Here is a 27098-nt window from a genome sequence, read left to right as displayed (position 1 = left end):
GTATCCATAAACAACTCTTACACTACCTTATTCAACATAATCTTCTGGCCAACTCCCAGCATGGATTTCGACTACAGCACAGTACCACCTCAGCCCTCCTCTCCTTTTCTAATGTCATAAATTCCAACCATAACAACAGCAAACTATCTTCTGCTCTGTTTCTCAATCTTTCCAAGGCCTTCGACATGGTTAACCACCAGCTGCTCTTACTTACCCTAAATAAAATATCCCTAAACAACGATTCCATACAATGGTTTCAGTCCTATCTTAGTGGAAGACAGCAGGCTGTCGTTTGGCAGGACAAACTCTACACCCTTCTCTCTGTTACCCTTGGTGTCCCTCAAGGCTCCATATTAGGTCCCCTTCTTTTCTCCCTCTTTATCAATGACCTCCACACTGTAATTCCAGATGCAACCTATATGCAATATGCCAATGACTCCACCCTGATTTTCTCAGCCTCTACCTCTACAGATCTCCTTATTTTAACCCAGAAAACCTTTAATACAGTGTAAAACTGGATTTGTAATCAACCGCTGATATTAAACCCTAATAAAACGAAGCTATTGCTCTTCTCTTCTACTCGCAAATCCTCTCAATCTTCATTTACTATAACATCTAACAATGGGACCATAATCTCACCAGTTATGTATACCAAACTCCTGGGTGTTATAATAGACAATAAACTGAAATATCATATGCATGTAACCCAAACTATTAAAACCGTTAATAAAAGACTTGGCTCCCTACACAAAAACAAACCTTTTCTCACCCCTCTAGCTAAGACTGCCATTGCCCATACCCATGTGCTTTCAGCTCGACTCTATGCCTTGCCAATACTCACTAACTTGAACAAAACTGATCTCAGCAAACTCTCTAGCTGCTACAATCAAATTGCCAGGTTTGCCACAGGAGCTCCATACAGGACACACCACTGTCAAAACCTAAACCTCTTAGGATGGCTATTACTCCCCAGGCTAATTGAATATAATCAACCAGACTCATTTCAGCAAAATGCCTGCTGTGAATACCATGCATGTTCCTAAGTGAAGCAGGAGACCACTTGAAAGCCCTTTATATTCCATTACAGCTTATGCAATTTTGGGGTATAAGTTTGATTTCAAAACCTTTTGATTATTCATAAAAATACAACAAAAGAGAAACCAAGAACCAGAGACAGTAAATCCAGATAGTGGTCCAGGAACCATACAAACCAGGAACCACATAAGCCAGTGTCCACCACCAAAATGTAGCTGCACACGCAGAATTGTTTACAGAGATCCACTACACTCAGATAAACAGCTACACTGAGATAGCTATACCTCTCCGAAATAAGCATAGGACAAACTCCAGAAACAAGCTACCCTGGTAGAATCCCTAAAGAAAGAAAATAATATCCAAAAACTGGAAAGATGTTGCCCAGCAAGTAAAAAATTCCACACCGATTTGAACAAGCAACTCAGAGGACTAAACAAGTCCACCAAACTAAATTTGTGAAAAATAGCTTCTCAAGCTAGACTTCTTTCAGTTATGTCTACAACCTTAAAGGCAACACCCAGCAATGTGCCAAATTAATGGAGAGTAGAAACACCTTATTGGAAACAGAAGATATAGCCAATAAATTTACCTCACAGTTTAGACCCAGTCATCCACAGTCACATCTGTTGAAATCACCCCCCCCCCACTATTTCTACACCAATTAGCACTAGGTAGAGGTCTTTAGTGTGCTTTCTAAGGCCAAGAACATTGCTTCAATGTGCCCTAGTAATATTCTAAGATGCCTCCTGAATAGCATGAAATATAACATGTCAGGTTCATTAGAATCTCATTTTAACCCTAGCCTCCAGACTGGTTTCATGGCAAATGAAGGATGGACTGCAATGTTTATCCCTTTGTGCTAGGAGTGGTCTTCTGTGGACCTTGGGAGCCACAGACCCATGTTTTCCACAACCATTGGTAGGAAGCAAGCCTTCACTGTGCTCTCTAAGGCCATGAACATTGCTTTTTAAGGGGACATGGTAGTATCCTAGGATGCTTCCTAAATAGCATGAAACATGACCTGTTAGACCAGCGGGAATCTGTGTTTAACAAGGCCCACTAGATAAGCTTTGTGCCAAATAAATAGAGGACTGCAATGGTTAGCCTTCTAAAGAAAGTGGGACCTTACATGGACCCAGGAACTATAGATCTATAAGTCTGACTACTCTCATATGCAAGGTCATGGAAAGAATTATCATGGATCTCATAAACAATATTATAGAAAACCTAGACACTAGACCCTCCTCTGTTACATTTTGTCAGAGGCAGGTCATCCCTACTTAACCTAGTGGACTTCTTTCTGAAGGTTACTAATGCTATGGATGAGTGCAAAACAGTGCACACTGCCTACCTATACCTGGCCAAGGTGACCAACACAATTCCTTACTTTGGTATTGTTGATAAACTATAAAATTGGACATAAACCCATATGTCACCCAATTAATAGTTTTCTGAGTCACTGATAGGATACAAGAAGTCAGGTTAGGTTATACAAAATCACAAAGAGGCTAGGTGAGTCCCACAGGGACTGGAGCTGGAGCCTCTCCTTTTAGGCATCAATTTCTCTGCATTCAATGTACATATCAGAGGCCTCTAGCTGACCAGGTTGGCAGATGACTGCAAACTTGGTGTGGTTTTGAATATGCTGAAGTCACAGATACCCTCCAAAAGGGCCTGACATAGATAAGCAAATGGTGCAAGAGCCATGGAAACACACTTATGCACAATGTGAAAAATGCATAATAATACCTTTTGGAAATTACCACATTGATAATACACCCCTAAAAGTAGAATGTCACCTTTTGATCACCACATGTCTACATTGCATTGCACAACTTAAAGAGCATGACATCCATATGCAAAAAGGTAAGTGTTCCACTGTACCTGATTCTCATTGAACCAATCATTGAGTACAATGCATACTTTTCCATGTACAATTGACATAGCTTGAGACACAAAAGAGGTTCCCTCACAAAAAGAATACAGGGAGTAAACAAGTCCTATGCAGCTCATTTCAAAGACCTACCACTGAACTCTTCTCCTATAGCCTGCTGCACAGCAGTCCAAATATGACATTAACCTGTAACACAGTAAGGATTTGCATGGAACTAAGCTTAGGGCAGTTATATAGCATGTCAAACAGCATTTCACTATCTAACATCTAGCCTTAACCCTAGACACCACTCAGGTGACCCTTGTAAAAGCAAGTTCCTAAACCATAATAACCCAACCCGAATACAGGTCTTGACATCATTGATTTACAAATTCAGCTTGGTAGATATGGGCATCCTAAGACAATGTAGCAATTGTCTGATGTTCTCAGGCTGCATTATAATCTTTAAAAAACAAACACAGTATGTGAGAGATTTATTTGAATACATGACTTTCTTGGAGGCAAAAATCCAAAAATCTTTCTCACACACACACACACACACACACACACACACACACACACACACACACACACACACACACACACACACACACACACACACACACACACACACACACACACACACACACACACACACACACACACACACACACACACACACACACACACACACACACACACACACACACACACACACACACACACACACAAACTACATCCTTCATGTATACCACTCACCAGACACATAGACCTTCTTATGCTGAAGCACTTAAAGGAAACCTTTCCAAACCTCAAAAACCTCCTAAGCCATGAAATGGCAACACCAGTCATTATCAGTCACTAAAACACATACCAATAGCAGCACGTAACAACACACATAAGCCTACAGCCAATGATCCTAAAGAACAAAGCCTATAAAGCAAGCAAACACTTCACTTTATAGTCTTGCCATAGGGGATTCTATTGTATGACCCACAGATGCCCCTGTCCCCAAGATAGACAAGGAGAGGATAATGGTTAGTTGCAGATCTGGAGCTAGGAGCCATAATATCTTACATGCACATACTCAAGTCACTGCAGGACAGGTACCAATATGATTCTATCACAGTCATTGTAGTTGTAAATGACCTGAGATGTACTGCTCTGGACTCTATGAAAAGAGATATTATCAATTTCCCTGAATTTGTGCCAGAGATAAGTATGTGCCTTGTATTGAAAAGCATTCTACCTTCACCAAGGATAAAGTCACTGTATGAACAGAAAATAATCAGTTTTACTAACTGGCTTAGTTCCTGGTTTCACTCCAGCCAAATCTAATATCTGTTAGCAAGGGAGGAAGGACATGGTTAACAGACTATGTTTTGCCAAGGAAGGTCTGCACCACTCCACCATGTGTTTTTGAGATATTGGCTAAGACTTTATCCACCTTCTTAAAGCCTTTTTTAGGCAATGTGAAAATGACCAAGCTACCAACATATTAACAAAAAAAAAAAAAAAAACCTTAAGGTGTTACTGCTCAGTGCTAGGAGCCTAAACAAGAAGCTCCATACCCTACATGCTCTCCTCACTCTGGAGAATGCAGACATCTGTGCTGTTACCAAGACTTGGTTTAAAGTCTCTAAAAGTACTCCAGCAATGCAAGGGTACAGTACCTTCCATACTTTTACATCTACAGCAGAAACGCAGGGTCTAAAGGTGAAGATTTCTTCATCTATATATTAGCAACAAATACAACTTCAGGTTGGTTAAACAGGATGATGCCCTAGAGTTCATCCATGTCAAAGTCTCCATAGACAATGTTCTGTATCATGTCCTGGCTAGCTACAGGCTGACCTCTATGACCCATGCAGCTTGCAACTCTTACCTAGACCTACTAGAGGCACTCATCATTCAACTAAATAGCCTATTAATGTGAGGCTTTAACTACCCATTTATAGACTGAGAAAAGCACACCGCCTGTAGCTCCTAGGTGTAATATTTCCTGGACATTATCAACACAAACAGCAAGGACCAAATATTGCATGCTCCAATCACAGGATCAGATATATTGGACCTAGTACTCACTAACATGAAAGTGTGCTGCACTCTCTCCCATAACACTTTATCATCGGTAAGCTCAGACCCAAAACTGTCTCCCCCAAAATAAAAATCAACCTGGAAAACCCAACTAAACCCTTAACAGATAGGAACTATTCTAAAGCAAACTACATCCTATTAAGTGACAGTTTGTCAAAATTTCACAGCTCATTCCAACCCCAGGAACACAGCAATATTATTATTATTATTATTATTATTATTATTATTATTATTATTATTATTATTATTATTATTATTATTATGGTAATAATAATAATTATTAGTAGTACTAGTATTACTTTTCTTATGCAGAATTATTTACAGAAACTGACTACAAATATGTAAATGACTGCAATGAGGCTGCTGTACCTACCTAAGTAAATTCAGATGCAACACCAACAACAAACCCCACTGCTGGAATCCTAATTTTAATAGGGTATATAACAAATAAAAAAATGTCATGGCCAAAATCAGAAGGGGCAACTCTTATAGAGACAAGATGTATCTGATTCAACTAAATTCAACTAAGCAAGGCCAATGATGAGGTCAGGATAGCCTCTCAGGCTAAGTACAGTTAAAAGGCCTTCTTCAGCTATGCCAGGAACTTTAAAACTAACCCTTAGAAGTATGTAGAACTGGTAGTAAATAGCACAACTTGCACTAACCAAGGTGACATAGAGAATGTGCTAGCAGGTAAAGTTTATCTCCAAATTCACCCCCATACTGCCCATCACCTGTGAAATCCCTTCTAACATACCCCTGGCAATCAACAGGAAGCAAATCCTGTTGCTAAGGCCAAAAACACTGAGCCAGCAGTATCCCTGATTGCCTCCTATATAGCCTAAAACATTAAATAGCAGGACCACTTGACAAACTCTTCAGCTGAAGCCTCAAACCAGACTATGTGCCAAGTGAGCGGAAGTCTGCAACGGTCATCCCTTTTCATAATGGTGAAAAATCAAACAGCCTTGGGAACTACAGACCCATCAGTCTGACAAGTTTAATATCCAAAGCCATGGAATGAATAATCATGGAAATGATCAACAAGGACACTGGCAACTTATAGCCTCTGGATCCATCCCAGGTTGGTATTATTAAGGGATTTTCTTGCCTAAGCAACCTAGAAGACTTCCTTTAGAGGGTCACGAAGACTATGTATGAGGGGAAAACCTTTCATACAGCCTACCTTGACCTGACCAAAGGCATTCAATAAAATTGCCCAGTCGGGTATTATTGAAAACTCTCAGAACTAGGCATACATTCCTGCATAACTCACTGGATTGTGGGGTGGCTCATGTGTGGACCGAAGAAGTCAGGACTGACAAAACCACTTCCAGCAGTGAGTACCGTAGGGCACTGTCCTGAACCTGCACCTGTTTGACATCTACATCTCAGCAGTCAAGGCTAATGTCAATGGACTCTCGCCCACCAAGTTCACAGATGACTGTAAATTGATCCTGTTCATGGTACTGACATCCTACAAGATGGTCAAACAAAAACAAATGGTCTCAGAGATAAAGATTAAAACTATGTACAAACAAAATGCATTATAGTGCCCTTTGGGAAATTATCCACCCAAGCTAATAACTCCATTGATAAAACATCCCTAAGAGTTGATCATATAGTTAGGGATTTGGGAACATATATGGACTGTAATCTGCCCTTCAGACAACATGCAACCATGATAGTAAAAAAACATTCTATACTGCCCAACTCATAAGAAAGAGTATGGCTTCCAGGTCCAAGGAATTTATAACACCATTCTAATCATGCCTTATTAGATCCATCATAGAGTACAATGCCCCCTTTGACAAGTACCTAACTAGGCACTTGCAACAACTGGAATGCCCTAAAAGGGTATCCAGTGTATGAATTCCCATCCTATAAACAGATCACCTTAAGGCCCTGTCCCTGTACTCAGTTTTCTACAAATTACTGAGAGATGATCTATTCCTAGCATATTAGGCATCCTCAGATTCAGGTCATCTGCAAAACAAACAGCACCAGAAGCAATAGAGCCAAGGACCCGATCTTTACCTGCAGCATAAATAGCACATGCTGAAGAGACAGATTTGTGTCCCACGGGATCCTCACTTTATGTAACAAGCTCCCAGTCTATGAAAAGCACAGTTCATCTCTAACCCCATTCAAATTAAACCTTGATCATTGGAAGAGAAATTACAAATTCACCCCAGTTTGGCCCCCATTTATCTGCCTGACAGTGGTCAACAGTAAGTAGACTAATCCAAAAGTAACATTCTCTCTACATAACCCTTAGCTAACTCATTACTAACATACCCCACCTGAAAGGAAGTCTGGGACAAAAGTGGTTTGGGTTGCACAGCTAGGCTTGTAAAGATGCTGGTGGTCATTAGTTTAGTATAAACATATGAAACTCTGAACAAATTGTTCAAATAAGTGTTACCATTTTTGTAAATAATGTAAATGGATGAAATGCAGAGACACAGATAAATAACGTTACAAATATTGAATTAAAGCTCATTAAAACACAGTAATATGCATAAATATAGGCCATTAAACATAAAATAATAAAGAGAAATACAGTAGACTTCATTTTCCACCTTGAGTTTAATATCTTAAGAATGCTTTTGATAGTCACAGTGTAAATAAACATATTTGGATCCAAAGACCGTGTCTCCTCAGTTTTGTATATTTTCCATGTAAGTTGAGAATCAGTATTATATTACTAAGATAACATTACAACAGCATAGTGTCCTGAAAAATAATGGCACTATGCTACCTTTAGTAAAAATATTCTAACTATAATTTTGTAGAAAGACAGAATGCACCATGAGTTCTTTTATCCTTCAAGAAGTTTTCATTGCTTCTGCTGCAGTTGTTCAAAACCTGCCGAGATAAACTCATCTTTTTATGCTAACATTCAAATTATCAGTGTTCTTCATGAACAAAAATGCTGAATAGCTTATATCAGGACAATATGTAAAATCCTGTAAAGGTAAAACTTGAAAAACAAGACTATGAATAAAATAATTGATACAACATGCATTGTTTTCATTTATGCAAGTCCGAGAAAAATTGTAATATGTTGAGTATCTCTTCCACATTTTTTATGTATTTTACAGCTCCATTCTGATCAAGACAGAGGAAATGGGAATCTGAAGTATATTTTATCTGGAGAGGGAGCTGGTACTCTATTCACTGTTGATGAGAAAACAGGAGACATCCATGCTAAGAGGAGAATAGACAGAGAAGAAAAGGCCATTTATATGCTCCGAGCTCAGGCTGTGGACAGAAGGACAGGCAGGCCTGTTGAGCCTGAATCAGAATTTGTTATCAAAATACATGATATTAATGACAATGAGCCAAAGTTCACACAAGAAGTATATACTGCTACAGTCCCTGAAATGTCAGATGTTGGTAAGTGGAAATGTATATATTCAATTTAACTTCTGATTTTTTAATCTGTATCATACAGAAAGATATGGGAAATATTCCGGCTGAAAATAACTGCATCTGTACCGAATTTAATTTAAATATTATAATCTCAGCAGTATCACTGCTATATTGTCATAGAGATTTATAATTATTCATGTTTTCCTATTACAGCTATGCTTCACATGTACTTCCCTTGGGGAAAGGATAAGCCAGTGTTAGTTTACACAGTTTATAATTGGAAGGTCATTACTTCATTGGAATTGATTATGTGGTTAATGTAGCACTGAACTTGATTAATTGAACCTAGTATATAAGTGTTGATTGTTGCAGGGCATTAAGCATTTAGTGCTGAAGAGTGATAAACCTTCTATGAAAGCCTTGTTGAGATTAGTGGGATAAGAGTATGTAATGCATACTATTATTTAATTGATAACAGCTGTACATTTTCTGAAAACTTACTTTATGTTTTATTATATTTTGTTTTATTTTCACTTTTACTGATGTTCATATTAATATGTTTCATCAAATATAAATGACTCAGACATTTTTATTTTTAATGGTGCAAAATACATTTGTGCACCTTTACTAATTATATTTGCATCACATAACATCTAGCAATTTATATAGTTTATAAAACAGCAGTGAAATAATGTTTAATTTGATGTTATATATCCATTATTATAAGACTGCATCTTAAAACATATTGCCTGACATGCATTTTCTGAATTAGATATACGAATGAATATCTCTATGTATTTCAGGAACATTTGTTGTACAAGTGACGGCCACTGATGCAGATGATCCAAATTATGGGAACAGTGCAAAAGTGATCTACAGTATTCTGGAGGGGCAGCCTTATTTCTCAGTTGAATCAGAAACAGGTTAGATCTATTCTTTCTTTTGTTGTTTTAAATTTATTCATGTAAAGTATGATGGGACATCAACATTCAAATTAATTGTGGCATTTTTAAGTGTCATGAGAAGTACTAAAAATATAAATGACAAAGAATTACAGAAAATGAAAAATAAATATTGATCATACTGCATCATCTAATACTAAATGACAAGAAGGCATATATTACAAAAATAATATATTCTAGCTGATAAAAATGGTATTTTAGAATTAGATACGAGTGACTATAATGTTGTCCATACTGAACTATCAAAAGAGACAAAAATGCAATGATATGGAAGTAAAGAGTAATGCATCATGACATAAGGGTAACTAAGTATTTCTAGCAGAAGTGGGAACACTCAGGCATGAAAGAAAAAAGAAAAGAAAATGTCAGATAGGTTTAATTATTCTGCAATACTTTACATCTCCTCTATAACTGACACAAAATCTGTTATTCCATGTTTTCAGATGAGACCAAAATGGGGCTATTTTTTATAACCTTGAACCATTAGCTTTCAGTCATTTCTAGACAATTTATATTTATAGCAACTGAAATGGGATTATGTGTAAAATGTATTGGTTATATTCTGCAATGTGCAAATAACAAATCAATGAAGTTGAAACTTAATCATGATCTTAGTATGTTCACAATTAATTTTAATTTTAATTTGTTGATAATGATGCCCCCTGAATTTTATTTTATTTTTTGGAGCGGAAACTCTATCATTACAACATGAAGGACTGAAACCAATGCGTCACTACCTAAGTTAATATATAGGCTAACATATTTCCATTCTAAATGTATCAACAGAAGTTTCTTATTTCCTAAAAAAGACATGTTGTCAATTAGATTTTTCAGGTGAAATGCCTTATATTTAAAATTAACACATGTGATAATACAATAGAAAAAACCTAATGTGATACTGGTCTTCTAAAGAAGTCGTTTTTGCTCACCCAGAAATACTTTGAAGTTGTATCCAGTCATTAACCCAATACCTAACATCACATAATTTTGTGGTTGTAGTTATAGAGAAAAAAAATGACTGAACAGTGAAAACTACAAAAAAAAAAAAAAAAAAAATCAAAAAACACATCTGTGTTTTTTGCAAATAATATGAAGTATGACTGGAAATTAAATTAATCATAAAACAAAGATGCTTCTGAAAGTGACTGATGTGATTTTATCAAGGAATACTTATCAATAAGGGAGAGAAAAATAGAGCATACCCATAGTCTTTAAAGAACAAATACTTCACTGTAATTGATTCTGTAAGTTTATAGATGATAAATTTACCTTTAAAACATGACAAACCACAGTTGATAGCTGATGCTTCTATATTCTAAGAACAACCTATACTGCAGTGTCTTTGACACAAACTGCTATTTTGCTCCTCTTATACAGGTATCTAGGAAAGTAATGGAATGGAATTTTACATTTGTTATTCAGTTGAAATAAAACAAATCGAAAAATGCACATATATTGTAAAAGACAAACTATCAGAGTTAAGATTTATAGTTGTTATAGAAAACTAGCACAAATCCTGTTTATTCTGTTTTCTGCATACTGTTTTCCATCCATAAATCTAAGCTGCATTTGAATATGGACTGGAAAGAACTCTGTTTTATGTGAACCGGGATTCTGTTTCTTTGCAGAAGTATCCTTTGCAAGATATACCGATCCTTCCTAACCATTCTTTTGATATTGCAGATGAGGGTGAGATCCCCAGACCAAATATTTCTGACAACATTTGACTTGCTGACATGCAGAAAATCTATAAGCAATGGGTCAGAAGATGCCTTGTATACCAGACACAGGTCACCTCTTAGTAGTTTTGGATACCGCGTATAGTGACAGGGCTTTGAGTGGGTCCTTGTAGGATGTGTTGTTTAGGCCGTGTATCCTTTTAGTAAGGCATCTCTGGGTATTGCAGTTGTTGCATGTATCTGGAGAGATACATACCAAAGTGGGCATTACATTCAATGGTTGGCCTAAAGAGGGCTGAGTAAAGTGGAAAAACAACATTCCTTGATCTATACCCAAGCCCTTTATTTATAAGCTATGCAAGATAGAAAGACTTTCTTACAACATTTGACACACATTGGTCAAAGGTTGGGTCACTATCCACATACGTTCCCACATCCCAAACAATTGGTTCAACTCTTATAGGTGTATAGTCAATGTGGTATTTCTCTGGGGCAGATGACGTCTCAAAGGATACAAGAATACATTTGTTGGTATTTAGTTTCAGCCCATGATTTTTGTACCAGTTATTTATTTTTAACACACCTTCCTGCAAGATTCAATGACTGCTCCTGGCTTGTAGTCATCTACACACTTAGTCACCTAGAGCCCTTTGATACTGGCTTTTATTTAATTTAGAACTTATACCCATAAACACCTATTGTACTAAAAATGGGTTGAAAATGAAATGCTAAAAAGGTCAATGTTGTCACATTTGTTAAACAACTTCTCCTCCTCCAGCATACAGCAAAGACAACACCCAACTCCAAAATGAAAATGTTGTTGAGGACCTTTGGACTTGGGTTGATAACTCATTCCCCTTTGATAATCATGCAATGACTGCCTGCAGTTAAATTATATTGCTTAGCATGTCTAACTGCCAAAGGAATATCATCTAAATATACCTATAAGATCATTGTCCCATTATGTTTAGCATTGATCAGACAAATTATTGACTACAATGCTGCCTTTAGGATGTAGCTCAATAGACGTATCAACCAACTAGAAAGACCATAAAGGTTCTTTAATAAGTAGCTCACTGGCTTAAATGAACTGTAAGCTACCAGAAAAAAGTTGGATACACTGTTCCTTAATTTCGTATTTTATGGAAATCTGAAGGGTGGTCTTTGGCTTGCCTTCTGTACCATTACAAACCACATTTTCAAAATCTAATTTTCCAATAATTCAAATAGCCCACAAATACCAAAATCACAGATTTAAATTTGATCAGCAAATACAATTAGGTAGAGCAATAGGTTTATTATGTATCACCTTCTCAGAATCTGGAATAGTCTCCTGCTGCAAATTAAGCAGTGTGCTACATTAGCTTTCTTCAAACAAGAACTGATTGGATGGGAATTCACAAACTGGCATCTGGCTTGAATTCATGAAAAAAGTGGTACAGTCAAAAGATGACTACTGACAGCTGGTAAATGGTTGCCTTGTATTTCCTACGATTTATATGATTCCTTTGAAAAATAGAATAAACTCATATGTGATTTAAGACTTTATTGCAAAATTCATGATAAGTCCGTCTACTTAGCTCCTTACATTAGTAAGCTGTGCTTCTGTTTTGAGTTAAAGGAAAGAGAACTGAAGGAACATAACATAGTTATAGAAAATGTGAATATTAGAGAAATTCTGAAGTATAAAATACAAATACTGTAAATAAATTGGAAATTAACATTTCACAGTGCTACACTTTGTAGGGGATACAATCCTAAAGGGACATTGAGCTGCAGAGACATATGGCTGTCACAGATTCTTTGTGGGAAAGAGAAACATTGAACTGCCATGCCCACAGATTCATTATCCAAGAGCATGGGTGGGGAAATGTCCCTGACCCCACAGACACCAATAGACAGCAGGCAGTATGGTATGCATTAGCAGCAAGATGTCCAGTGAAAAGGTCAAAGTGAAATTGCAGTGCAGAATGGAAAATTCCTTTTTTTAAATGGTGAGTGCATACTGTTTCCCCATTTACAATGAACATCACCTAAAACATACACTGAAGCTTAAGTGTGACTACAGCAGCATGCAGATGTTCCTCCATGTTATATCATGCTTCCACACACTGTAATGACATAAGCATGTCATTTACACCAAGCACAATATACATTACTTTGCCTGTCTCCATGCACTCAGGCATAAAAGCTGTGAGCATGGTAATGTGTTCTTTTCTGAGTCTGCAGTGAAACTGTGACAGCAATATGTCTATGCAGCTGAATTTTACATTTGCCATGTGCTCCAAGCCAAGTGTTTCACAAGGCAATGAAATTGCTCCCTGTAGACTATATCCCTGGATAATTTATAGAATATAAGTTAATAATGGATTGTGTTATGTGATTAATCCTGGTCACATTTGAGCTTTCTCATTTTGTTCTTATTGATTAGTACAGTCTAAACCAGCTTCGTCTCTTCATCAAGCTTAACGTGCACATTGTGATTTAATTGAACTAAGCATACCTTCAGATTACTCTGTCCATTCTGGCCAAGAATGGCTTACGTCATCTACATTATTGCTCTAAGTATAGCTTTAGATCATTTGCTATACCCTGTACTATCATTTTATGGGTCGTTTTATTCCTGCTGAGCCATCTCTGGCTTAAAATGACTTTGCCCATCATGTCAAAGCATGGCTGTCTCATTTAATTTATTTCTGCAAGATGATACTTAATCACTTCATTCATTTTGTGTATCCATTTTTCTAACTGATCCTAATATTGCCTTGCATCACTTCATTTATCCTGATCAATGAAGGTTTGTAGAATGTATCCCCTTTTTCTGAGTAAAGCAAGATCCAGATTTTATCAATTATCACAGCTGAACTTGCATTAAGCTATATTATATTTTCTTAACAAGACATAAATCATATTTTTTTATCTCAGCATCAGTTATAGGTTTCCCTAAGCAAAGCAGTGACTAAACTCACCACTGCCTTTTTGAGGCACAATTTTTATTTAACATCGGTTCCCTTCCACACAGACAAACGTTGTCACTACTTTAGTTACATACCAATGCCCGTGATTTATAATTTATTTGAAATTTGTATATTCATTGGCCAAAAAGTATCCTCAAAGCTCAGCATGAAACTATTTACAGATAACACCTCCATCTTTCTGAGCCCCACAGTCTCTTTGTCCCCAGGATCATTAGGGAAACTCTAATGCAAAGTATAATCAAAATGTAACAGAAACAGACAGTATGTGAAACTGCATGCCTGGCTCCAATTCTTTGATAAACTTCCAAATGAAAATATGTGTATTTGCATAAATTAACACAAACGGACATTGTCTTTCTTATAGCAGCAATATAAAGTTGGGCCAATACTTTCTAGGCTGAATAACCATGTAGTTACCTACCTTACAACTGCACAAGAAAAGTAATTTTAATAAACATGCCCAGCTGCATTAGACTTTGGTTCAGTTTGTATTTGTCCAGTTCCACTTCAATAAACACATCACACCGAATGACATTTGACAACCTTTATTGAACTTCCATAAACATGATTGTTAACCAATTTTATTTCCACCAAACATGACATGTGTGAAGATAACATCCAGGTAACATAAACATTGTACAGGACAGCATAACTGACCCCTCTCATCCTGCTCAGTAAGCAGCGTCCATACCTCTGCTCACTTACTATGAAGCAACGTACCACCACTCACTACAGTTACCATTTATAGAATTACTACCAGCCAAATAAGCAGCTCAGCTTCCTTATTACTTATCAAGCAGCATGACTGCTCACTTGAACATCCAACACCAGAGGGGAACAGAAGAGGGCAAGCCTGCCCCTCTTCTCTGCCAACCAGCCTGACCAGGCTGTTTCCCCTCTTTCCAACAAAGCTTCCATCCTAGCCACCATTAAGACATATGGCCAAACATCTTTTGATGTACCCTTTCCTCTGTACTTCAGCTAGATCATTAAAACAGGCCTACATCTGCAAAGAAACAAAACCAATGCCTTGCTTAAGCCTCCCTCGTAGACACAGTACCCAAATCCTGAACTGTCCACTAGAACACCCGTACATCTGCAATACTGCCCAAAAACCCCACTATCCCAAACCAGTGTAATTCCAATGTGCCTCAGTGAACCTGAATAAAGTAAGATTACCTGTAACCCCACAATGCCACACCAGAACAACCACTGCAACAGGATTCATTATCTTTCAACTCAGTTTCCCCTCAAGCCATTGCTCACTCTTCTAACTGCCCTCTGCAACCTCATTGGGCACCAATCTGATGACCAGGATGTCTCCTGTGACTGATATAATCGGAACAGCAAGAACAACTACCCCATCAAATCCATCACCTTCTAAATCCACTTCCTTCAGGCCCCGACTGCTTACACCTGCAAAAGAAAGAACAATGTAAATTCTCGGCGCACACGCATCAGACTTTCTTAATGACATTAGGACATGTCAAAGCACACCTCTTTCTTCAACTGCACCCACTAGACTGCCCTATCTCCCCTACCTAAACCTAACACCACCTTACCTGCATAAAATCCTTTAACAGCCAACGCAAGAACATACAACAAAATCAATGACCCTCAATAAAACACAAAAAAGTAATGTGATACCAACTGAAGATGTTGCAACTAATCACTGTAGAAGGATAACTTAAACATAACTACACTTTACCTGGGTCACCTCTTGATTTCCGTATAAAACCTATACAGCACAGTATAGGCCAAGTAATCAATTTAATAGTCTGTAAAACATTTATGTGACCAACATTACAAGAATATCCCCACATGATCACTGAAGTGGTAACAGGGCTTAGATTACAGTTGCTGTGTACATTAGAAGAAACAAATGTTAATGTTATCTCTTAGCAATTTAAGCATTTAAGCTACTAATGCAGTCTGTATGACAGAAACTTGTGTGAACTGTAATAGAACCCAATTCCTCCAACTAAACTGAATGACATGAAAAATGTCTGCTTTGCAGTAGCACTCCCAACCACAACGAAGCCAACATCTACCCAGTCTTACCAGGACTCCAAACACACTGGCATATTCAACATAATACATATAAACACTAAACTATAACTCCCTACTACCCCAAAACTGCCTGCCCTCCCATTTCGCTACCTATAATTCCCAAATTTAAAAGAAATACTAAAGATCCTACTATACTCTGCTGCTAAAATTCGCCTTCCCCTCAATCTCTTTGAAAAAAAAAAAATTCTGCCACTTTGAGCCTTAACCAAGTCTGGTAAACGCACAAAGCAACATTGCCACCAAGGACCCCTTCCATAAACAGTTAATCCTTTCCTATACAATTTCTGCTAGCCATTGGCACCAGTCAAACTAACACTAAACAATAAGTATCCTTCTGTCCAACTGCTTTCCTGCCAGCCCACAATTTCAAAATTCCCCAAAATACCTCCCTCCCCAAATTCGTTGTTGTCTCCGTGATTAACAGCAAATCCCTTGAACAATCCTATCTGTGTGTTCAAACATAACTGCTACACACCAGTCTACCACACTGCCCAACCTATTACACCTTATCCAATGACACTCAGTAAAGAAAAAACCCTCAACACAACAAGCAAACCAATTGAACTGCCTGACATACACAATTCTGGAACTGAAGATCTAAAAACATTCATTAACCCCCTCCTTGTCCCTAGCGTACCCCAATAGTGCTTACTGTCAAAGCATCAAAGTTCACAGATGAACCCATTGAAGCATGCCCCAAACTCATGTTACAGTAATTCCATCCCTTTATGGACCACTCCAACTCACCATAAACATTGCCAGTCCTGCTTCACCCTGCCTGTAAGTTAACTTTAGTTACCAAGAAGAATGGAGTATGCCTGGTAAAAAAACACAAACAAACAAAAGGTACCAATCATAGTGAACAAACCACAGAAGAGCTGTTCAGCAAGTATAAAATACTTAAAAAAACGCCACAACACGTTTTCTATTTGAATGCAGGCTTGGTTGAAAAGATGATGTCACCAGAGTTAAAAATCCAGTTTATTAAAGTATTAGAAGAAAACTGCCACAACATGTTTTCAGAAATGTATAAATGTTGCTAACTGCCATAACACGTTTTCGTAGGAGTTACACTCGAACTTCATCAGATATAAAAGAAACATCATGTTGTCACTTCCTTTTTATACATCTTGGTTGAAATGTTCATTCAATTAACCAATTGAACTTTTAAAGAAACATTGATTCAAACAGCATTTAAATAAATCATTTGCATAAATATAAACTTAACTTTAGTTACCTTTCACCATACCCTGCACCAAGTCTGACTTGTCAAACTGAGTACTTACGAAAGTTGATTTAGCATCCATCACCTCTCAAGACCGCTTCCTACAGTCCACCAACTGATGGTCCTCTGCACTTCCCATCTGCAAAATAAAAGACAAAGTAAGTGCTGTGTACATACTCTAACCAAACTCCTTAACAGTAGATGGTTCTAAGTGCCACCTTGCTCATGAATTTTCCGTCTTTTATCCTAAAGACTCCACCAGAAAATGTTGCACTAACTAGTCCCTGAGCCAAACTAATCATTTAAACCAGGAAATCTCGACAAAGTTATACATAAAAGTGGGACAAATGGTCCGAACGGGATACATTTCCGATATTGCTTCTACAAACCTAAAAGTTTGGTCTTGCATTAGCATGAATTCTCTGAAAGCTATGAAGTTAAAAAAAAAAAAATGAAGTGTACGTCACTTATAACTACAGTCCCAGTTTACCAGAAAATGGAATACATGCATTTGAGCGAACAACCTTTCTTCGATCAGGTATAATGCCGACTGGGAAAGTCGAATTTCACTGTGGTGAACAGTCGGAATGTCGAACAAAACACAGAATTCAATATTTCCGACTGCTCTACCACGTAAACAAGCGCTACCATGGGTCAAAAAGGGGAGCATTTTGCATTTCGCTTACATTGTGCTTACAATTATGCAAATTCACTGAACTGCTGTCGAACATTTTCCATTCGGCCATCTACCAGCCAATCAAATGCATAAATTCCCCAGAAAACTCCATGGTATGGAATGGACCAAGAATGAGGCCAAATCCATACGTTCTGCAAAAGTCACGAACAAACTACAAAATCAGGGACGTAAATTCTCTGAAATGCCTTTTTACCCATTTGTCCCCCATTATAGTGACAACATTCATCTTGGCAATGGGTGGAGTAGCAGTCAATATAATGAAAATTATAAACTGTTCCATACCTTGCCAGTACAAAAATGACTGAGCCTGTGATGGCATATGTGGTAAAGGAGTGGCTTTTCTATCATACACCCTGTAGCAATGCCAGGCTTCCAAAGGGTTTCAGATATGCCACACTGTTATCCTTCCTACCTAAATTAACAGTTAGCAAAACATCTATTACCTGTTAAACAGTGTGACCTTGGCAGTATGTCCCATTTACTGTCCTGTATGTGAACAGTAATAAAAGGAATGTGAAGTACAGAAAAGTGGATCAAATATGAAGCACACCCTGGACATTCTGCGGAAACCTATACAGTTGAGAAAAAAAAAAATCTCACACACAGTGGACCTTCTGCAACCTTCTGCTCGTCTCACCATCCCCCTAATGGCTAACTGTACTCTGCACATGCGTAGAAGTGACCACCACTTGCAAGTACCTAGCAGCCCACAAAAACTAGAACAGGGACAATTTTGTTAAATATTGGCCAATAGATTTTATTGTTCGCAAAATATACATATTTTAAAATGTTATACTTTTACGTTTAATTTGCCGAAATACAAGCTGTGTATAGGCTGCTAGAGGTGTAACATTCCACACCACAGAAGTGTTAGTGAGTTAGAGCAGCACTGAACCACTCACTACAAAATTAAACACCAGTGTTAAACCTCTTACTGTGTTTACCCTTGCCCCACCAATATGGTGCCACTGAGCAAATAAGAGGGAGGGATGGGCGCTTTCTAAAACACCCACACCTAAGCAACCAACCCTTTAGTTTGTCAATGTCAACTCCCCTCCCCCATTTCAGTTACCACTTCTTTGCTTTACCTTGCTTCCTTTCCATAATAACTGTTTAATCCCAGCAGAATTATCCTTGTATCTGCCTGCTTAATCACAAACCAGCAGGTGTATTTATATGAATAAGACTACTTCAGCAAACTGCATTTGTACATACTACCACGGCTCATTGTAATAATGAAAGCAGAAAGCCAATATGACCAGTTTATTTTAAGTTCAACAGCCAAACAAAATATAAAAAAATTAATAAACATGCCACCATTATATACAGTTCAGCAATAATGGCCTGAAACAAATAGCGCGCCGAATAAAACTCTAGCACTTACATCGTGCTGTGTGAGAACCCAAACTGCAACATAATTCGAAGGCACAGCACGTCTTCCCTCAACACTTGATCAACCCACCACCAGGGAAAGCCAACAGGCCTCTAGCACAATATATACTAGATAAGATTTCGCTATCACTATCAGGACAGTCCGCAAAATGTGTATGTTTAAATTGTACACACACAGGTTCAACCATTACCCAGCTTGACCTTTTAGAAGTTCCAACTGGAATTATGGCATGAAACAGTTAGATATCAAGCATAGTCATATTAGTAAAATGGATAAATAATGCATGATTAATCTCTACATGATATCAGTTAAACCGATTATACCATATAATTATTTCTATGAGTACACTGTAGGTCAACTTAGGAGTTTAGAGTCTGTTCAGAGGAAATTTATGAAACAATACTACATAACTTGAGTTACATGGATGTATGTAAGAGGCCTTGATGTTTGGGTGAAACAAAATGAAACTTTACCCTATCCTATTCGCACTAGTTATTACCACATCTGGCATGCGCAAAAAAGGAACCATTCAGCTGGACATCCCATAGCCTGCAAAACCATTCATGGCTCTTTTTCAGCACAAGTTCACCACCACAAAAAAGAAACAAACATCCTCAAATGTGGCCCAAGCAACCAAAAACAAGGACCAGCCCAAAACAATGACCCTCTCACTGAGGAAATAGAGGAAAAAAAAAAGACGGGGGAGGGGGCAGAAAAACAACCTATCATGCCACACACCACAGAGAGATGAAGCCCCGCCATCCACCCCAGGCGTCCCATCTGTCCTCCAAAAGCATTCCTTAGAGCATGCAATCAACTTCAGAGGAAACTCCACAAAATCCCACCACCACCAATTACCACCTGCCAGCAAGTGGGACAGAAACAATCACCACACCGCACACCATCAGAACGAAACCCCACTATGCCTCTACTACACCGCTAACCGATGAATCCCCTCCCCCCCTTTTTTTTTTGAAGAAGGTCCCCCCCAGTCCTGTCAGCCACAATTCAGCTCCAGTCAACAATGACAAAGCACGACCAAAAGCTGTTCCCCCAATGTAAAGTTCCAACCACAAAGCAACACATCAGAAACCTCAGCAATCAAGGCATCAACCCACGAGCTTGATCCCGCATCCAGTCCCGACAAATCGAAAATGTCAAACCAACTCCCAAATTGAAAACATCATCAATAAACATAGCAACATGAAGGAAGCTAGTTAATAGTGTTTTTTTTCCCATTCTTCTAATCTGAACACTACCCAGATAACAACTGAGTACTTACAAGTCAAATGAAAGAGATGCTTAATTCCTTTCTATATATCATGCTTTCCTTCTATGGGGAAGACAGGTTCAATTCTCTTCACAAACTAATAACAAGACTCATCATTTTTTTTTCTTCATTAGAACAGAGTAGCCACATAAAAGCTATAAACATATTTCTTGGTCACAAGGGAATGAAACTCACAATACAGCTACTGAAATGACCGAATCACGGGTGCATATTAATAATTCAAGCTTTTGGCACATTCCCCATCTGTTCCACATGCAATTGTCCTAAGGCCTACCTGACCATAATAATACCTACAGGTCATCTCGGACGTAGAACCTGCCTTAACAAGTTCATGCCCAAAATGTGACTCTTACTCCTGACACACTTGCCCAAAACCCCTTAAATCCCACCCTAACCTTACCTCATTTCCTCCAAAACCTCCTTCCTACTTATTTAACCCTATCTTCCCCTTATCCTTCTTGATTCCAGCTTTTCTATCTAACCCCATCTGAAGATGTCCCCGGACAAAATAGTTTGTTCCAAACTACATTTGCAAAGAAATGAAGACATTCTAAATATACCTCTCACCTATATAAATTTTCACAAAATGTCCAGATTTTTGTCTCATATTTTTTATTCATTTCCATAAAATTATGGTTTTCTGACAAATTATTTGCAAGTCATTAAAGACTGAAGACAGAAAATAATGGCAGACATTTTGAGTTTCAGATTTCATACGCTTCAAAAAATTCATGCTAAAACAAAACCTGTTATTCTATCAACTTTTGAAGTTTAAAAGAGAAATATTTAAAAATTATCCATATATCTGGGCCTCTGTCCCCTCATTATTTATAGCTCTGTCCAGATTTCTTGTCTAAAAGGTTGAGAGGTATGATTCCAAATGCCCATCTCCATTATTTGTTAAGAAACGTATTGTGTTTACACTGTGGTACAATGATAAACATTTTATGGAAAGAAGATTATACCTTTAGAATATTTATCTCATTAGAGTGAGTTTTCAGCATAAGCCAGAGTCTATGTAACCTTCTATTCCACCTGTGAGTATATCAGTTGTGTACTTTTGCTGTACACATTTTTCTTTTTTTTTTTTTTTAATATTTAAATTGTATATAGCTGTTATATCATTGTTATATCTGTCTATACTTGTTCAAATTCTTCAGTTGTATATATGTGTTATATCTGCTTGTAATCTGTATTGTTGATTTTGGGGCCAGGTTGTATCTGAAATGGGTCTTTGAAGCAGTCCTTTCACCTAGTAAACAAAAAGGAAAAAAAATACAAACAATGTCACAAGTATACATATAAATGTAAAAAGAGTCTAATATGATACTAGATAGTACTGTCAACGGTCCTGAAATATGTACTTCATGTAAGTCTAAATAAACAAATCTCTTTCAGTCAAGCCAAACAGACTGAATGCAGGAATAAAAACACTGTCTTTAATACCTCAAGATGTGATGACCTAATTGTAAGCAAGGTCACAGTCAGTATAGCCACTTATTGGCATATATATGTGGTTGGTAGCTGTGCATATAAAGTATAAGTCAATATTTGCTAATTCATCCCATATGGGAGGACCAGCATGGATTTTCTTTGATAGTTTTATGATATAACACAATACCCCAACCTAGTTTACATATTAAAATCTCCTTTAATGTAAAATGTCCTGTTCTCTGAAAACCTTAACTATAATAAAGAATTGTTGCTGCTTTTAATACACCCATTGTAAATTAAAAATTAAAGAATAAAAGAAAATAGTTTATATTGCACGTCAGAATGATGCCCTACAGTAAAGATCCCAGCAGCTGATATAAAGACCCACTGTCAAAAATCTATTGTTTATGAAACACTGAATCATTTCAGTAAATCACTTCAATTGCATAAACAGAATCGGCATTTACGATACAAGTTATTAAACAAATACAGCATTTTCTGTCATCCTCATGCTTAAATAATCTAAGCTCATTTCTGCACCTCTAATAAGAACTTCTTGTAGTCAAATACACAATGTACTTGTTGAGCACTTTCTTACTTTTATAAACCTTTTACTTATTTGAACAAAAAGTGTAGAAATACAAGTGTGCAGATTGAATATAGGAACCATATCTTTGCTTAAATATTGCAGCTCTGTCCTTTACTTCTAGCTAGCCTCGCATATAAACTAAAATGTTCCATTAATCCATTTAGTAAGGCATGCATTAACCTGATTAACCTGCCTCCCGTTCCTTAGCTTCAATTTTCAGCGTGCAAGATTAAGCAATGTGGGGAGCTGTAGGAAACTAACACGCTAGGCACTGAAATTCCAAAGCCTCTAAGCCTACTTTTCATTTTGGTCACAGCATATTGTATACCATTAGGCCTATGTGTTTTCCTGTCATCCACAGCTCATTATGCAGTGTTTTGCTACGTTAATGCAGATGCTTAAACTGTGAACAAATTGTTTTCATGTTTCTACAGGTTTGCAATTACAGGTGTTGAGGCAAACCACTGTGCTGCCACAGCTTGTGTATTTTAATAGAAATATAACTGCAGAATTATAACATATTATGGCAAACTACTAAAAAACGTATATCAGAATGGCAAAGGTAATGACACATAAAACAGGTGTGATGTTGATGCTCCTCAGTATTTACTTCCAGCACACATCCTCACTGAGAACATGACATCCAAATACTTTTACTGGTAACTCCCTTTCATACTGTTATATATTATTACAGACTGCATCCACTGTTTTCAATAAAAGATAGGTATGAATTATGGAAAAATAGTCAGGTAGGAAAATTACCATAACATAATTCAAAATTCTACTTTTAACTATACACTGTATCCCTTATAACACTAGAAATTTAATTCACAGTTATATAAATTACACACTCTGCTTCTTGCTGAAATCCATTAAATTTCTTTTAGAATTTGATTAAGATTTTGAGCATTACACACTTCAGTCTTAGACATAGTTTTAAGTCTATTTCCTTCCTGGACACCTCATCAACTTCAAGATATTATTCTGAGGTAGTGGTAAATTTAAGCAATAATGCACAAGTGGGTGTGGGTATATTAAAATTTACCCACAGTTGGCATGGTTTGATCATGGGGGAAAAACCTGAGTGATTAAATAAAGCAAACTCTGAGTAAGTCCTGATATACCCACCCCCTATGAGTGGGTTAGTGCCATTATACAATGATCTTATTTAAGAAAGAAATTGATTACATTTCTTAAATGTCTTTGTATATTAGTGCCATAGTGTTCCTCTGCATTGTTTGCCATTCTTTTTTATTTTATTTATTAACATTTGTTAACCGGGTAGTGTCCAAATGGGTTTAGAAAAAAAAAAAAACACGTTTTCAGCGGAGACCTGGGGAGAAAGTCACCACAACAAAAAGAACATTATTAAGGTACAAGCAGTAAACTTTGTTTAAGTAGTACATTGCTAACAATATGTATATGAGCTTGAAAATATTATAGCATCAATTACCAACAGAAATGTAATAAAAGCATGCATGTATCAGGCATACAGGTATACTTTTTTTTTTTTTTTTTTACAATATATATGAGGTACACAAGTACTGCGGCGGTGGTGATGTGGTACCGTTTTCGCCTCACAGTAAGACGTTGTCCTGTTCGATTCTCAGCTAGAACATCTTCTGTGTGGAGACATGCATGAATGGGCATACCTTCATTGAAGGTTGTGTGTCAGAGCTGGCAACTTGGCACATAAAAATCTACTGCCAATCATTAGCGGACTGGAGTTCCACTGAGGCGACCCCTAACCGGGAAAACTCAAAAGACACAACATCAACAACAACAACATATGAGATACATAAGTCATTTAGCTTTACAAGGTGAGTCACTTCTGAAAAACCAAAATTGAAAATTGGTCATGTAGTTTTACACGTTAGGTCATCTGCAGGAACAAAGATTAATAAAGAAAAGACAGATAGTGGGATAGCCCTATGTGGGTTGAGCACTATTTGGGCTATTATGTGTGAGATGAGTTGGGGAAAAAAAAGGAAGAATATTAGTTGGGAGCAATGCAGGGGCATAGCCAATTATTTAAATAGTTTTTCAGGGTAGTTTTAAATGTGGGCAGGTTGGGGTTTTTAGATATCTCTTGGGGAAAGGTGTTCCAATCTTTGGCTAGCATTAGTTTGTTGGATGACATGAGGAGTCTACAGTTTGTGTTTGGCTGGACTAGGTTTGATAGAGCTGGGCAGTCATTTGGGTTGAATATGATTTTATGGGCAAGAGAAAGTTGTTTTAGTAATAATAGGTTGGAAGGTCTAGCCAGCTGAGTTGTTGAAGAGCAGTGTAGTGAGTGTTCTGTGGGGTTGGTTGGTGGCAAACTTTACAACTCTGTTACAGCGGGAGTCTAGATTATTTTGGTCAGTTTTTGATAGGTTAGTAAAGACCTCAGAGCCGTAAAGGAGGGTGCATAGCAAGTGGAATCCTGCAGTGGCCAGTCTAGCTTGTTGTGTAAGGTAAGGTTTAACCCTGTATAGAGCACCTAGTTTAGAGTGGATTTTTGTTGATGGTCAGACAGATGTGGTTATCAAATTTTAGTGAGTTGTCTATGGTTACCCTTAGCAGCTTGGTCTGATTCATGGGTTTGATTTTTGTACTGTTGTTAAATAGTATGGAGAGGGATTGGGTGCTGGGTATGGATGATTAATTAGAGAAAATTAGGAGCCTAGTCTTATTTGTATTTAGGATGAGTTGGTACCTGGTGAAGTACTTTTACTTTTCAGTGTCTTGGAATGAGGATTGCATTTTGTGTTGGAGTTCTTGTGGGGAGTGGGCTGAGCAGATAAGGGAGTAGTCATCTTCATATCGGATGATGGTGGCATATTGGGTGGCAGTATATAGGTTGTTAGTAAATATTATGAAGAGGAGGGGCCCAAGTAGGGAGCCTTGAGGTACTCCTGTGGTGACTGGTAATAGTGGGGAGAGGCTTTTTGCTCATTTAGTGGCCTGTTTTCAGTCGGATAGATAACTGTGAAGCCATGTTAGGGGTGTGAGATTGTAAGTGGTATGTTTGTTGAGGAGCAGTTGATGGGACACTGTGGCAAAAGCTTTTGAGATATCTAAGAAAATGGCCGAGAATAGTTGTCCTTTATTTTTGATGTGGTGAATGGTCTCTGTAATGGTTATGAGGGCTGAGTTAGTACTGTGTTTAGGCCTGAAGCCATGCTAGGTGCTGGAGAGTAAGTTGTTGGTAGTGAGGTGATTCATGAGTTGCTGGTGGATATATTTTTCTAGAATTTTGGCAAGGAGAAATAGAATGACGATGGGACAGTAGTTAGTTATGTCTCTAGATCGGCTGCCCTTATGAAGTGGTATGATATCAGAGATTTTCCATAATTTGGGAACATACTGTTCAGAGATAGAGTGGTTTATCAGTAATGATATGGGAGGTGATGGATGGGGAAGCTAACTTTAGGTATTCATTTGGAAGTTGGTCAGCAGCTAAGCAGCAGAGTTTTAATTTACATAGGAGTTTTTTATGTAGGAAGTTGGAATAGGAATAAAGGAGAAGGAGTTGTAATTAGAGGTAGGGGAGGGGACAGTGAGTGGTGGGATTGTTTTGTTGTCTAGTAGAGAAGTGATAAGAGTTGATGGAATGGGAACTGAATTGTGAGGTTAAGGGCACAGAAGAGTTGGTAGTGATGGGGCAGGGGTAGGGGTTTTACTATGGTTAAGGATTTGGTTGATATTCTGCCAGATTTCTTGTGGATTGTGCTGGTATTTATGTTGGCAGATGAGGAAATAAGTTCTTTTATCCTTGATGGTGTTTTTCTTAGCATGGTTTCTAAGTTGTTTGGAAAGAGTAAGATTGTTGTTATTTTTGGTCATATGATATAGTGACCAGGCCTTATCTATTTGTTTCATTAGTTGTTTTGTTTCTTTAGAAAGCCATGGTAACTGTTTGTTTTATAGCAATTTTGTCTGATTGGAGAAAGATTATTTAATATTTCAGGAAATTTGTTATTGAAGTATTCTACAGCTAGGTCTACTTGTAGGTTTTTTTAATGGGGACCAATCACAGTTTTGTAGTAGTAAATTGAAGGTGTCAGAGGAGAACATTTTTTTTTGCGGGTGTATTTCTATGAGATGCTGGTTTGGATATGTATTTTCTTCCTAACTAGAAAGGTAGGGTAGGGACATGGTCACTTAGCGTGACTGGTAGACAGCCCACCTGGTACCCTTGGTTTGCTTTGTTGGTTCTAGAAGTCTAGAAGTGATTTTTTATTGGAGTGCTTGTCGATCTGGGTGGAGTAGTTAATAATTTGGGTGAAGTCGTATAAGTTTATAAATGAGGTAGGGGAGTCAAAGGAGCAGGAAAACCAGTCTAGGTTGAAATCACCTAGAATGATGGTTTCTTTGGAATGAGAAAAAGATGACCAAGATAGAAGGGATTCTATGTT

The 27098-nt window shown here is 37.6% G+C and overlaps 1 protein-coding gene across 1 annotated transcript in view; it reads left to right on the top strand.

Moving 5' to 3' along the window:
- Positions 1 to 27098, top strand: part of LOC122796665 (cadherin-10-like) — a 2154436-nt gene that overhangs the window by 1302888 nt on the left and 824450 nt on the right. Inside the window, exons 5-6 of the mRNA XM_044065325.1 lie at positions 8110 to 8404; positions 9184 to 9303. Of these exons, the coding sequence (XP_043921260.1) occupies positions 8110 to 8404; positions 9184 to 9303 (415 nt within the window). The remainder of the gene's footprint in view (positions 1 to 8109; positions 8405 to 9183; positions 9304 to 27098) is intronic.

The sequence above is a fragment of the Protopterus annectens genome, chromosome 3.part0, assembly GCF_019279795.1.
Source record: "Protopterus annectens isolate FY-2018-M chromosome 3.part0, PAN1.0, whole genome shotgun sequence".
Classification (NCBI taxonomy): Eukaryota; Metazoa; Chordata; order Ceratodontiformes; family Protopteridae; genus Protopterus; species Protopterus annectens.
The sequence above is the reverse complement of the archived record's forward strand: the minus strand, read 5'-3'. Positions and strand labels throughout refer to the sequence as shown.